Source organism: Agelaius tricolor, unplaced genomic scaffold, assembly GCF_023055355.1.
Source record: "Agelaius tricolor isolate 1412-34295 unplaced genomic scaffold, bAgeTri1.0.p SCAF_9, whole genome shotgun sequence".
Classification (NCBI taxonomy): Eukaryota; Metazoa; Chordata; class Aves; order Passeriformes; family Icteridae; genus Agelaius; species Agelaius tricolor.
This window is the reverse complement of record NW_027269269.1, coordinates 34640142-34653806: the sequence shown is the minus strand read 5'-3', so window position 1 is coordinate 34653806 and position 13665 is coordinate 34640142. Positions and strand designations below refer to the sequence as shown.

At 43.9% G+C, this 13665-nt stretch overlaps 1 protein-coding gene across 4 annotated transcripts in view; it reads right to left on the bottom strand.

The window, feature by feature from the left end:
- The window catches only part of APP (amyloid beta precursor protein), a 199237-nt gene extending 188015 nt beyond the window's left edge, over window positions 1–11222 (bottom strand). Inside the window, exon 1 of one of the 4 annotated variants that reach the window (XM_071433650.1) lies at window positions 10987–11222. In XM_071433650.1, coding sequence (XP_071289751.1) covers window positions 10987–11043 — 57 coding nt within the window. In that variant the 5' untranslated portion in view covers window positions 11044–11222. The remainder of the gene's footprint in view (window positions 1–10986) is intronic. The other 3 variants (XM_071433649.1, XM_071433652.1, XM_071433651.1) reach the window with 3 other exon arrangements.
- Window positions 11223–13665: the final 2443 nt, after the last annotated feature.

The window sequence follows — 13665 nt, the reverse complement described above, 5'->3', positions numbered from 1 at the left end:
CTGCTACAAGATTACCACCTACCAAAAAATGTCCACCTCATTCCTTTCAGCACAGCACAAATTGTAAAACCAGCCTAGAGAGGGGTCACAGAGCACCTACAGAGTGGTGGCCACTGGAGAAGCAGCTCTTTGCAGCCAGGTCCTGAGTGAGCTCAGTTGCCAACCAGTGGTAAATTACTGTCTGGAAAGAACAGCTAGACCGCAAAACCACAAAGCACCCTGGCCCATGAGCTCCTCTGTTTAAAGCCTGGCTGTCCCATGGTAGTTACATTTGAATGATATACAGATTCATACAGTAATGTTAAATGTAACACATTATATATGCAAATATGTTCAGGGGTTAAAAATATTTGCATACATTATCTTGATACATAAGGTGTTTTAATTCATGGAATGACATCACTTGGACAGAAGCTTTATTTCTTTTGGAAAGCCTCAATCTATACTTACTTAGCATTTAATATTCAATCCCCAAGAGAGGATGAAGTTCTCCTGAACGTGCTGGGAGGACTATCAAGAAAACAAAGCCACAAGTCCTGCTCCCCAGATGTACAAGTCAGAGCACTCACAAAGTTGTTAGACTGGGGTCTCCAGTAAAGAAACCAGCAACACCCACACCTACTGCTCAGCCCTGTTTCTGTTAATCAATGCAGGGCAAGAAACCTGCAGCACACAACCATAGAACAGTGGTGTCCTTACTGTCAGTAGCTGCTGTAAGGTTTTCCACCCTTCTAAAAAACGTGACTTATTTGAACATGTTTACTTTCACACTCCACAACATGCTTGTCACCTGGAAAGCATGTTTTGCAAGCTACTTCACTGATTACAACCTTAGAGCGTACTGGCACTTACACTAATTTCCCTCACATGAAATTTCTGGTTTGTAATTACCTGAATCATTGTTTTGCTAGAAAAGACAGAATCAAAACAATCCTATATCCTCCAAACAGCAAGGAGCTTGAGGTGAGGAATTCATATATATAGATACAGATATATGCAAACATACTAATTTGCTGTAATTCAAATTGATGTCCTTTAAGAGAGGCCATTATCCACATCTATTTTGTTTCTCTTTTGTTCTATGAGTAAACTGTCATGTGGAAAGATAGATAAATATTTTTGGTGACTGGAGACATCTGGAGAGCTTTGGAATCTACATCAAGATTTAATAATCAGGTAGCTCTCTAACAGTTTTTTGGTCCAAATGAAGAAAAAACCCCTAGGTTTCAGAAGCAATATCACATTAAAATCAAGGGCAGAAACGTGACTTATTTAGGGCTTAAGACTCAAAACCACACAGCCATTTCTTGCTGATATTCTCAGCTAGCTCATATCTCCAAAGAGGGCAGAAAATGTGTTTTCAAAACCTCAGCTATAGGTTGAAGGAGAATTAATGGAAGGCAGGCAGACTCCAGAACAGGTTGTGAGAATGAGGACTCATCAGACTGCATTCAGCTTTAAGCAAAAAACAGATCTGAGTAAAAGTTTAACTTCTCTTAAGAGTCCTTTGACTCCAAATTATTCCAGGCTCAAGCCTGCTATCAACATTGCTCCTGGCATTCCTCAGCCTGGCAGCAACTGTTGTAAACTCTCATCACAAGAGCACGTTCTAAGAGCTAGCCAAGCTTACATAAAGTCTTCATTCGGTACCTTTCAATTTGCTTTACGTTTAATCTTCTTATGCCACAGGAATTTTTTCAAAGTCCCCGGAATTTAAATCCAATAAAACACAGCTCTAGACTTACTTGTTAAAACCACACCAGACATCTCACCTAACAACTTCAATAAACCTATTATGATATATAAACCAAATTACATTTTTATCAGCAGCAGTCTTAATCTCTTAATTGCCTCGATGTAAGGAGGTATGTAAATGTCTGCTGGTTTAATACACTCTATGCACTAATAAAATACAGATGTATACATACAGTAATGTTAAATGTAACACATTATACATGCAAATACATTCAGGGGTTAAATTTATTTGCATACATTATCTTGATGCATAAGGAGCTTTAATGCATTATGTGTATGTGTTGGCAATGGAGAGAGACAGGGAAGGCTGATTTGGTGATCAGAATCCAATTTTATTGTGGAATACAAACACTTATATACTATTTCAGGGAGACTACTAACGTGTACTACAGTGATTAGGTTAAAATCACATACACAAACTTATGCATATCACAACATCTCCTGCTTGCAGAGTTTAATGAGATTTGCTTTTTCTGATAAACCGGTCTGATTGAATCTTCTTGCAATCTAGGTCTAATTTTCAAAGTTCCATTTGCTTTTGCCAAGGCATCCTGTTATCAAATCTCTTATGCTAACCAGGTCCAAAGATCATCATCTGTCTTGTGTCTCCTAATATCCCAACATCTCCCCCTTTCCTCTCAACCAAAAATACTCTTTCAACGGCCTTATTAATTAATCTCTGCATACACTGAAAGGTATCACGATTAATACAATTATTATCAAAATTACCGCATACATACCTATCCTAAAAATAATCTTTTAGTTAAAAACTCCAGCCACTAAAAGGTTCAGGCTTGATCTTTATAAACTAAAAACATTCCCAATGGCAGCTACATTACTGGATTTAGAAAGGCTGCCAAAAGTGTAATTGTACCAAAAGGTTTGATTCTCATACACAGGGTAAATAGGGGAAACATTTTATGACTGATTCCTTCCCATGAATTCAAAATTAACACAAAAATCCAATTTCACAGAACCCAAGAATTCTAATTTTTGGGGTTCCACCAAGGGTGCTTCAGGAGAGCAAGGGATACAATTTGATATGATGTGGTTTGCTTTCAAAAACTTTTAGTGTAAATATTAGTGTAAAATTATGGAGGAGATCTATTCCCCCTAATTTTTTGTGTAAATATCAGTGTAAAGTTCTGGAAGAGCTATATTCCCCCCTAATTTTTTGTTTTTTAATAACATGTGTGTGTTTCTTATTATGAACCTGAAGGTAACATAAGAGCATAACAATACATAATAAAACAATAAACTTATACTAAGTAAAAATAAATCAGATAATAGATACAATTAGTAGCATGTGAAAAATAAAATGGTGATTTAAAACAATTTAAATCAATTTCTTAGATATTGCATTATTACTTAGAGTCTGTAGTAATTGGCAAACTTTATTTTTTAAAATGAAGGTTTGGAAAATCATTTCCAGGTAAGATTTCCAAGTTCACCTTAAAAGGAGGTTTAGGTATTACAAGTCCAAATTTGGTAAGTCAAAATTACTTGAATATAATTTTGGTGCAGAAAATTTTTTCTACTAGTTAAGGCCAGGACGTGGCCAGGGTCCAGGCTTTTAACTGGAAGAGTTAAATATATTTTAGAAACCTCTTAGTAGTAGTAATTAGTTAGAATTCGTTAGAAATTACTTAGTAACTAGTTAGAAAACTAATATATGTCTTATAAATAGCTATACAACAGTAAGTGAAGGTTTGTAAAGTAAATGGCTTTCTCATTCATTGTTAGTTAGTCAATGGTACCATAGAGAAATAGCAAATGAATAAAGTAATGCTTGTTATAAAAAGCCAGTGAATTCACATCATAAGATTAACAACATAACCAAGGTTACTAATATATCAGTAGAAACTGTCTTAAGAAATTGAAGTATATTTTCCTAGACATTTATGCATATATAACAATAAAGTAAAAAAGTAAGCATTAAATAATTCATAACTAATAATGGTCATAATATGGAACTGTTTCTCATTCTTCAGTATTACTTATAAAAAATAAAATAGCAAAAAACGTTCTTATTTCTATAACAAAATTGCGTTATCTTGTAATTTAAATGAGCACATTTTGACAAAAATTCATTCAGACTTTACGTCATTCACTTGTATAGCAAAGGAATTATAACTCAAACAGGTATACTTCAACAAAACTTAAAATCAACTTCACTAAAGCTTAACCTTAATAAAGTACCTCTAAAAGAATTTAAAGTTAGCATCACTGAGACTAAAAAAAATCAATCTTAACAAGAATTAGCTTATTTAAAACCTATTATTACAAAACAGTTACTGAAAATTTGTCATATAACAGTTAAACAAAAATAAACAACATGCAAGTAAACAACTGTACTGAAATCTTTGCAATAGAATTACCTTGTTAGAACTATGGGTAAAAAGCAAGCACTTAATAAAGCTGACAGTGGAGTTAAGTCTCAAAAAACCACTACAGATAAAGTTCACAGTTTGTCTTGAATGCAAGCTAAAGAATCTTGAATTTAAAATTTATCTAATTCCTCTTAATGAACTATGTAGTTTTGCTATTTTACTAATATGTAAACAGACACCACCTGTATACCAAGACCTTTGAATTTTTCTAATAACAATCCTGTTAAAAATCACAAGTTACTAAAATTACAAGGTAAATCTCAACACTGGCTGGTGCCAGGCAGGGCCACAACCCCTGCAGCAGCTTTAAAGATTGCTTGTAGGACAGATTTAAGTTTGGCTTAGTAAGAGTAATGATATAAACACTGAAGGCTAAATCAAAAAAAGATTTAGTTTGATAGTACTAAATAGCTGTATATATGCTTTTGTTGTGAAAAATTCACAACAAAATATATTGTTACTAAAAGGCAAGTAACTGGAAAGTATAACCTGCTTGACCAGGGCTAGGTGTCCCTCAGGGCTTTAGATCTGTATCAAGTGACCCTTTGGTAGCTGCTGCTCCTTCCAATGCTTGAAAGCACCTGGGGCACTTCAGCCAGGGACCATTGTGGGGGTGTCGAGTGTCCCAAATGACTCCTGGACAAAATCTGAATGCATAAAAATTCCCCACTGTGTTAACAAATCCCTCCCCGACAAAACTAGGGGGACAGACAGCACCAAACGTTTAACTGTGGAGGATTTGCCCATCAGGCCCCGTTATTTGCAGCAAGTGTTGGCTTTGCCTGCTTTAGCTCCTTCCACCCATGGGGGTGAGTCCCTGAGTCGATAATGGTCAATCACTGGGCTATTGGCTCCTTGAGATAACAGTCACACCGGCTCCCTGATCAATGACTCCTCTTAGGAGCATCTCATCCTTTCAGACTCACTTTGCATTGGCATGTCCGATGCTCAGATGTAATACAGCTGTGTCCATAAAATCTGTGGAACACCTGCGGAACCAAAACCCCCATCCCCCTGTATCGGGCATGCAGACAGGGGTGCTACAGGAAAGGGTATAAGCTGAGCTATATTGCCCTGGCCAGGACTGCACAGGGCAGCTGGGGAATCCATGCTGTGAGTCAGAGTCAATAGCTCCAGGGAGAACAAACAAAGTATGCGTACGCTGTCCAGGTGGTCCGAAAACTCCTGTGGGAATCAAATGAACCGATGAATCAAGCAGCATTACTGTGTTGGAGGTTGCCAGGTCCATTCCTGCACTGGGGTGGCTGGTCAGTGATGGTCCTGCCAAGGCTGCCTGCGGTCTGGTGAAGGCTGCTTGCGGCGGCGGCTGGGCTGAGGTTTGCTGGGCTGAGGCTTGCGGTGGTACACTCTGAGGCTGGGGAATCTGTGTCTTCTCGTGGTGCCACTCCGTGCTTCTGCTCCGGTTTCCCGATATTGGACGACCTTCAAAATCATACTTGGACCGACACTGATTACGGCACAGAGGGCAAATACCCAGAGTTTTGGATCTGGCTTCCCCCTTTTCGAAACAATCCTTTTTCAAATGCCCAGATTTTCCACAAGTTTGGGAGTCCCCCTCCTTAAGGGCCTTTTTCTTTAGTTGCATCCATTTTTCACGAGAGTCAGGAGGGAATGGATCAGTCTCATAATCTGAGCCTATTGGCCCTGGATCGAAGGGCTTCCCCTCCGCGCTGCTAGAGTTGCAGTCAGCAGTCAGCGATATACACTGCTAAAGACCACTAGAAAGGATGCCTTCCTCTCTTTGCTCTGGGCAGAGGCGAGGTTGATGGCTGTGGCTGCTCTTCAGTATGAGAGGTATCAGTTTCAAGCGGGCAGGGAGAGTCAAAGTGAGGATAGTCAGAGCAGGGTAGGAGGCTGGCAGCATCCGGCCACTCTCGCTTTTTTAACATCTTAATAAGTATTCTCCAGGACAGGAGTAAAAGTGACTTAAGGTCCTCCGTTAGGATGGGAGAGTCATGCTCGTCCAGAAGGGCAAGCATGGTTTCATGTCAATGTGACAGCCTGGTCAGAGAGTGAGAAAACCAGATAAGGTTTTTCACAGCCAATTTGTGAGACTTTAGGGATTTGTAGAGAAACGATGCTAGCTTGTTATTATAAACAACCTGAAGGTGGTGTTTTCCTAATCTCTGTTTTCCTTTTTTCTCAAAGATTGTTTACAAGAAAGGTGTTTTTGTTAATTAGCCAATCAGGTGAAATGGATTGACTAATTGACCAATCTGTTCTGTCTGTATTGGAACAGTCTATAAAAAGAGAGAATTTTCCCAGTAAAGCTGCTGCTGTGCAAACCAGCCTTCCAGCGAGTCTGTGCCGTTTCCCACTCCACAGCGACAGTTTCATAGACATCTCTCTCTTTGGGCATTTCTTTCCCATTCCTTTAGTTCCCCTGGCTCACCTGTCAGTCACAGCACCCAGGAGATTGTGGGCCCAGATGCGATTCTCTCACTGTCACGATCAGTTCCAGGGACTCCCCAGCCAGGCTGGTTCATTCCCTCGCATGGAAGTACCAATTGTTGGCGATGGAGAGAGACAGGGAAGACTGATTCGGTGATCAGAATCCAATTTTATTGTGGGATACAAACAGGTATATACTATTTCAGGGAGACTACTAATGTGTACTACAGTGATTAGGCTAAAATCACATACACAAACTTATACATATCACAACATCTCTTGCTTGCAGAGTTTAATGGAATTTTCTTTTTCCAGTAAACCTGTCTGATTGGATCTTCTTGCAATCTAGGTCTAATTTTCAAAGTTTTGTTTGCTTTTGCCAAGGCATCCTGTTATCAAATCTCTTATGCTAACCAGGTCCAAAGTCCATTGTGTGTCTTGTGTCCCCTAATATTCCAACAAGTATACATACACGTGCATATATATAGATATATATATATATATGGACATTTGTGAAATATAATTTTTATTTATTAAACCAAAACACAAACTTTTCAGCTTTTGGTTATTGCATACCTTTTTTTGGAAGATGTCAAAATTACATCATTCAGAGTATTCAGGACTAAGGATGTCAGTTAAGCCTAGAGAATTCCAACACAGGTGAACCAACCAAACAGTGGATGGGGCAGGCTACCCAGAGAGGTGGCACAGGCTCTGTCCTTAGAGCTCCATTTTCAAGACTCACTGCAGAAAGCCCCATGCAGCCTGATCTGCTTTGGGCACAGGGTCAGACCAGAGACCTCCTTCAGGTGATGCTATCTACCAACTTCTTGGCCAAGCCTCCACACCCAACAGCTTGTGTTAATTATTTTACTGAGTCACTAAAAATAATTATTCTACTCAGAGAAACAGCTGTCAATTTCTCAAGCAATTAGAGAAGTTACTATACTCTTCAGCTATTTTGCTAAGCTTTGTTTTGGAAAAGAACTACTAATTAAAAGAAATTGTCATACCTTTTCTTCACAAAACTTATAGATCAAACTGTTTATTATCCTTCACAGTTTACTAAATTCGTGCAAATCTCAAGTCGTGAAGAACCAAAGGAGATCCATGCTTCTTGTGGATTTGCCCTAAAATTCAGCACTGATCAATTAAAAATGAGTAAGGGACATGGCTTACATCTGTCACACAAACAGCTCATGGGGGAAAAAAATTAAAATTTAAAAGCATGAAGATCTTGTCAGCTTCCTCAGGTTTTCATGCACGATTCGTGAAGAAGCGCAGCGGTTGATCGTGTTTTTTCCACAGAAAAGGCATCTGAAGATCATGCAAGCCTCAAAATTGTCTGTTAATCATTAATCAAACAAAAGACCAATGAGAAAGCAAAGGAGAAGCTTCCTTTCTTTACTCTCTCATTTGTTCACCTGACTGCCAAGGATCCTGATGATCCCCAGAGAGCCTGCTCTATGTACCCACTCAGCCACCCACCCCCTGTCAGCATCTTAAATAAAAGTGCAAAAGGGTTCCTGCAACAAATGCAAACTTTTGCCAGGGAAATTTGGGAACAGAATCGACAGAAAGAGGAACTGAAAGTCTGTAATAGAAGCAAAGTAAAGCCATTGCTCCCCCTCCCACATTTAAATGTCATTTCTTGAAAGATCTACTAGGAAACTAAACAATGAAGAAACAAATATTTGGAGTCTTCTCCTAAAAACAAACAGAAAAACCCCAAAATAACAAAAATAAGGGTAATAACATTACCCAGTTTAAAGAAAAACACTGTCAAGAAACATCCTTGTTGTCTTTTTTCTGAGGGTCAGCTTATGAGATACTGATACCTCAACAATTTCATTTCAGTCCGCTGGTAAAGGAGTCTTGCTTAGAAACAGGGAGTAAAATAGGCATAGCAGAAACCTCAGCGTGCTAACGAGAGGAAATTATTTATAAACTGAGATCATTGACACAAATTCATGAGGATAGTTACTGTCTGTTGCATTTTTCTACTAAAACCAGACAATTACTGAAAAAGATTAAATGCAAGAACAGCTACTGCAGAATATGGCAGTTTCACAAATCATGACAACTCTCAGCCAATGAGAATGATTCACATGAGGGTCAGAAAGTAATATGCTAAGCAACCATGGCATCACCAGGACATCACTACAGAATATTTTCTTTTAGGATGCTAAATCATTATTAATCTACCTGTAATTTTGGAAAGGAATTCTTCATGTGTAAAATAGAGAGAATTTGTTTTGGTCCTGTTTTCTCTTCCTCATACCACTTCCCAAAGCAAAAGTACACTACAAAGCAAAGTACAGATTCTTTGCTGCATTCCAGAAAATACTTGTTAAAATAGTAGGAAAAACATTTCATTTCAGAAAAGAGATCTAGAGAAAATCTAATTCAAACATAAAAATTTCATCCTTTAGCATAAAAAGGTAGTTCAAGAGCAGAACATGCACATAACACCATTTCTATTATATGAAATATTTAGTGTTATAAAAACAAGTGGCTTGCTAAAACAACAACCTTACAGAATCACGACTGACAAATACCTTACTACAAGATCACCAGATGTTAAAACCTACTTCCTCATCAAACATAAAGAAAAGGAATAAATGTCAAGCCTCAAACATTCACATGGAACGACAGAAGACAGAAAGCTTCTGCAGAAACATCAGTGCCCATTTCAGTAAATGTTTCCAGACAGAGGATGTCTCTCAAAATTCTGGCCATCACTAAGGCAGACACCATCACAGAAATCCCTGAGCATACACATTCAGTCCTCCTGAACAGTTCTGGTACAAAATTCAAGCCTCCTTTCTTCCAGCACCTTCGCAGTGCCAACACCTACACACCTATCATTAAGGTCAGGGCTACAAAGAGCCAACAGAAAAGTCCATCCTTCCATGGTCTATCTTGACGCATGGTGTCAATCATAAAATCTCATTTTTTACTTAAGCTACACACCCAAGGCAGACATTTCCTTCTGTTGCATTCAGACAAGAAATGGTTGAAAGAAGCTCCTTAACTCCAACGAGTGCTATAACTGGAAGCTTTAAACATCTGAGCATCTGCAGAACTGCTCAAATTGATACATCCTGCTCAATGTTGGCAAGATCATGCCTCCAAGCAAGAGCCTGTGGCTGGCAGCCCTGGCTGCAGGGACGGAGGGGACTGGTATGAAGCTGTCTCCTCTTATTCATGGCGTACTGGGGTCCCTCCCGGGAAGAGCACCAGAGCCATAGACCTGCATCCCCATGCCCTGGGGAAGCGGGGCGGGCACCGCGAGCATCCCTCTCTGCCATCAAGCTAAATATTGTGCACCACCTCACCCCACCCAGTCCTTGACCCCCCCCAGGAGAAGGGGAATTGACACAGGAGAAGGACAGAAGCCGAAGTCTTCAGGCCGAAGTATGGCAAGCCGGGAGCGAAGGAGACCTCGAGGTGACTCACCCCTCCCACACCTTCTTTTTTGAGATCTGCCGGGGGGAGGGGGGGGGCGGGAGAAGAACGACACCCAGTCGTGCTAACTCCTCCTCTGGGATCCAAGCTTTCAGCCGGCCCACCCCGCAGCCACTGCGGTGCGGCACACCCCCGGACGGGCGGGCCCGGGGGACCCCCAGCCCCCGCCCGACCCCGAGGGAGTGACCCGCGGAGGTGCCGCCCGGCCGGGGCGGGCGGAGCCACCCCGGGGAAGGAAGGAAAGAGGGCGGGCAGGGGCGGAGGGGCGCGGGCTGTCGGCGCCTCCTCTCTGCTGCACTGCAGAGGCGCCATCTTCCCGCGCCTCCGGCCCGCGGGGGGGCTCGGGCCGGCCCCGACCACCGCCCCCCCGGGCACCGCCTTCCCGCGGGGCCACTGCACCAGCCGCCGGGGAGCTCTGGCCGCCGTCCGCACACCTGCGCCGCCCAAGGCCCGGTCCCCCCCATGGGAGCATACCACCGGCTCCGCAGCCCGGTTTCGCTTCCCTCGCGGGGAGACGCCCTCGCTTCCCCCGCTCGCAGCCTGGCTGCTCGCCCTGGCCCCCGCCCCACCGGGGTACGCCACGGGGCCATCCGCCTGCGGCGTGCCTGCTCCTGGGGAAAGTTCCCCTTCCCGAGCCCCCGGCGGAGCCAACCCCAAGACAGAACCGGTGCCCCTGGCGTAGGGGGCAGCGCCCCGGCAGCCAGACACGCGCAGCGGGGCTGGGGGTGCCAGCCCCGGGAGCTCCCAGCCCCGCTCCCTCCCCGAGACCTCCACCACCCCCGGCTCGCCGCTCCTATTGTTCGGCGGCAGCTAGGGATGGAACACCCCTAGGAAAGCAACGCTCGCCTGCCCCGCCGCGGCCAAGCCCACGCCGCGGGGGCGGCTGCGGACAGACAAAGCTTCGGAGAAGGGGTAGAGGGTGGCGGGGAAGCCCCCGCCCGCTGCTTCCTGCCCCACTTACCTCTAGAGCCCGGGCGGCGCCGGCGGCCAGCAGCAGGACGGCTAAGTGGGGCAGCATCGCGGCGGCTGGGAGCGGGGAGGAAGGAGGGGAAGGAGGGATGCCGTCCGGCGAGACGCGACGGGGTCCGACTGTAAATCCTCGAGGCCGTGCCGCTGCCGAGGAAAACGACTGATGTGCGGCGGCTCCGGCAGCGGCGCGGCGGGGCCGGTCAGCTGATGGCCCGGCCCGCCCCCGAGCGGGCGGTGCGGCCGCCCGGCCTGCGGGGACCCCTGGCGGCGGCGCCCGGGCGGTGCGGCCGTGGCTCGGGGCGGGCGGACCGGCTCTACCTGCGCTCGGTGGGTCTCCGAGGCAGCTCCCGTGCCCTCCTCGGCCGCTCGGGTACCACCTGCCACCTTCCCCGCACTGCCTGTCCGCCGCCCGCGTCTGCAAGGGACCGGGAGGGCTCCATGCGCGGTCCCCCCTCGCTGAGACACTGCGTTCAGAAACGCAACCCCCACCTTTGCAAGGTGCTCAAAAAAACACTCAAATCTAAACGTGTTGTGTGGTTTAAAGGCTCTTTAACGCATTCTGCCTTTGCTAGCAAGGTTGCACACCAGGCCGGGATCTCCTGTTCCTGTCGAGGTGCAGGTGATGAGTCAGCACAGCCGTTTCACATATGACACACCACACACACCATTGATAACAAAGATATGCAGGAACATCAGAAGAGCTGGGACTTAGGGCAGATGAACAAGGAAGAAATCAAATTAAATTGTAGGACTTAATCAAATACCATCAAATCAGGAGGCCATCATAATCTCACCGTCTCACCCTCTGAACTGTTACGATTGGTATAATAAACCTTTAAGAAGAACTTGAAAGTGAATATTAGGAGCTTCATGTTGAAACAGCTGCTATTATAGCCAAAATTCAGTGTGACAGAGCCTGACCCATTCTGCCACTGATGTGTAAACTCTGTGGCAGGATTTCTGCTCCCACTAAGGCTCCCAAGACAGCAGCTGATAGATCCACCCAGTAACGGGGACCTGCAGCCAGGCCATGTGAGGGGCAGGTGATGGAAATCTGGAGCATGAGTCTGATGAGGAGCAGCTGGAGGAACCTGAGGTGTTCAGCCTTTAAAAAAAGGAGCTTCAGAAGAGATTTTCTCACTTTCTATAACTACCTAAGGGGAGGTTGCAGAGAGGTAGGGTCACTCTCTTCCCCCCATCATAAGTGATAGGATAAGGGGAAATGGCCTCAAATTGCAACAGAGGAGATCTAGGCTGGATCAGGCTTCCCAGGGAACTGATGGACTCATGAACCCTGGAGATTTTTAAAAGGGGTATGGCACCTTGTGACACTTTAGGGACGTGGTTCATTGATGGACTTGGTAGTGCTGGGTTATTGGTTGGACTTGATGATCTTAGGATTCTTTTCCAACCTAACTGATTCTGTGATCTGATTCTATGACACTCCCTTGGTGTATGGCTCACTACAGAAGCCCAGTGTTGTGCTCACTGCCTCTCACACTCATCTTCCCATGAAGTCACAACTGCAATCCACTGAGATTCTTGGACAAAGTTATGTTCCAGATGTGGAAGGATGCTTTGCAGGTGAATCCAGGTTGCCTGCCAGGTGGGCTGCAACATGCAGTGAGGGACTGGAGTGCATTTCACCCCTACAGCCAGGCCTTAGAAGAGTGTTCTCATACAAACATGAATCTTCTCACACAAGCTTATGAACTGGCAATGTATGGTGGCTTTTGGGAATTTCTTGAGTCACACTTGATGAATTTAACAGATCTCTGACAGGCAGATAACAGCTGAGCTTCTGGAACACACCAGTGACACAACTGTACATTGAAATTAGTTAAATGGCAGGCTTAGCTGTAATAATTTAACACCGTTTTCTGCATTTTAGGATAATGATCACATGGCTCTGAGGGGTTTCATAGGATTTGCTGTGCAGATTTTCTAACCAGTTGGCTTCTAAGCTCAGGCATTGGAAAAGCAACTCCATGGCTGCAAATAAGCAACATCCTGTTAAAGCTTATAGAGGTCAGTCAAAAACAATTCTTCCCTGAAACAATGGAGGCAGTCAGAAGGAAGCTCTTTGCAAGTTTCTGGGGAAAAAAAAAAAAAAGGGGACAGATGGAAAATTAAAATAGATTCATGTAGCTCTTTTATTATAGGCTAGCTTGGTACCTCTCTGTAATCACTTCCTCCTAGTTCTAAAATCAAAGACTATTTCAACTGCTGCTTCTCTGGATCAGCCAAGCCTGCTTTTTTTGTCACAATGGGAGTGCAGGAAGGCTGGAAGCTCCTGTTGCCTTTGGCTAGGAGTGAGGCAGACCCATGGGATTGCAAACATTCAAGGAAAGCAGAAAAGACTCAAGTGACAAGATGGGGAAAAGTCAAAGGGACCAGGAGACCTCTATGAAATAGGTATTTCCATTTAGAGCAACTAAACACCAGTGGAAATATCCAAAATACAGTGACAATGTTTGCTTAATATTTCATGAAATTACCCACTGAAAAGTCAGAGGTAAAGACATTTTTGAAAGCTGTTCATAAGGTCTACAAAATTTGGAGATGACCTGCTGATAGAGAAAAGAACAAGGACTGTGTCCTATTTTCCATTCTATCATTTTCAGGATCTGTACAGAAGGTCCAATACACTTTTTTCCATTCTTTCTCTACT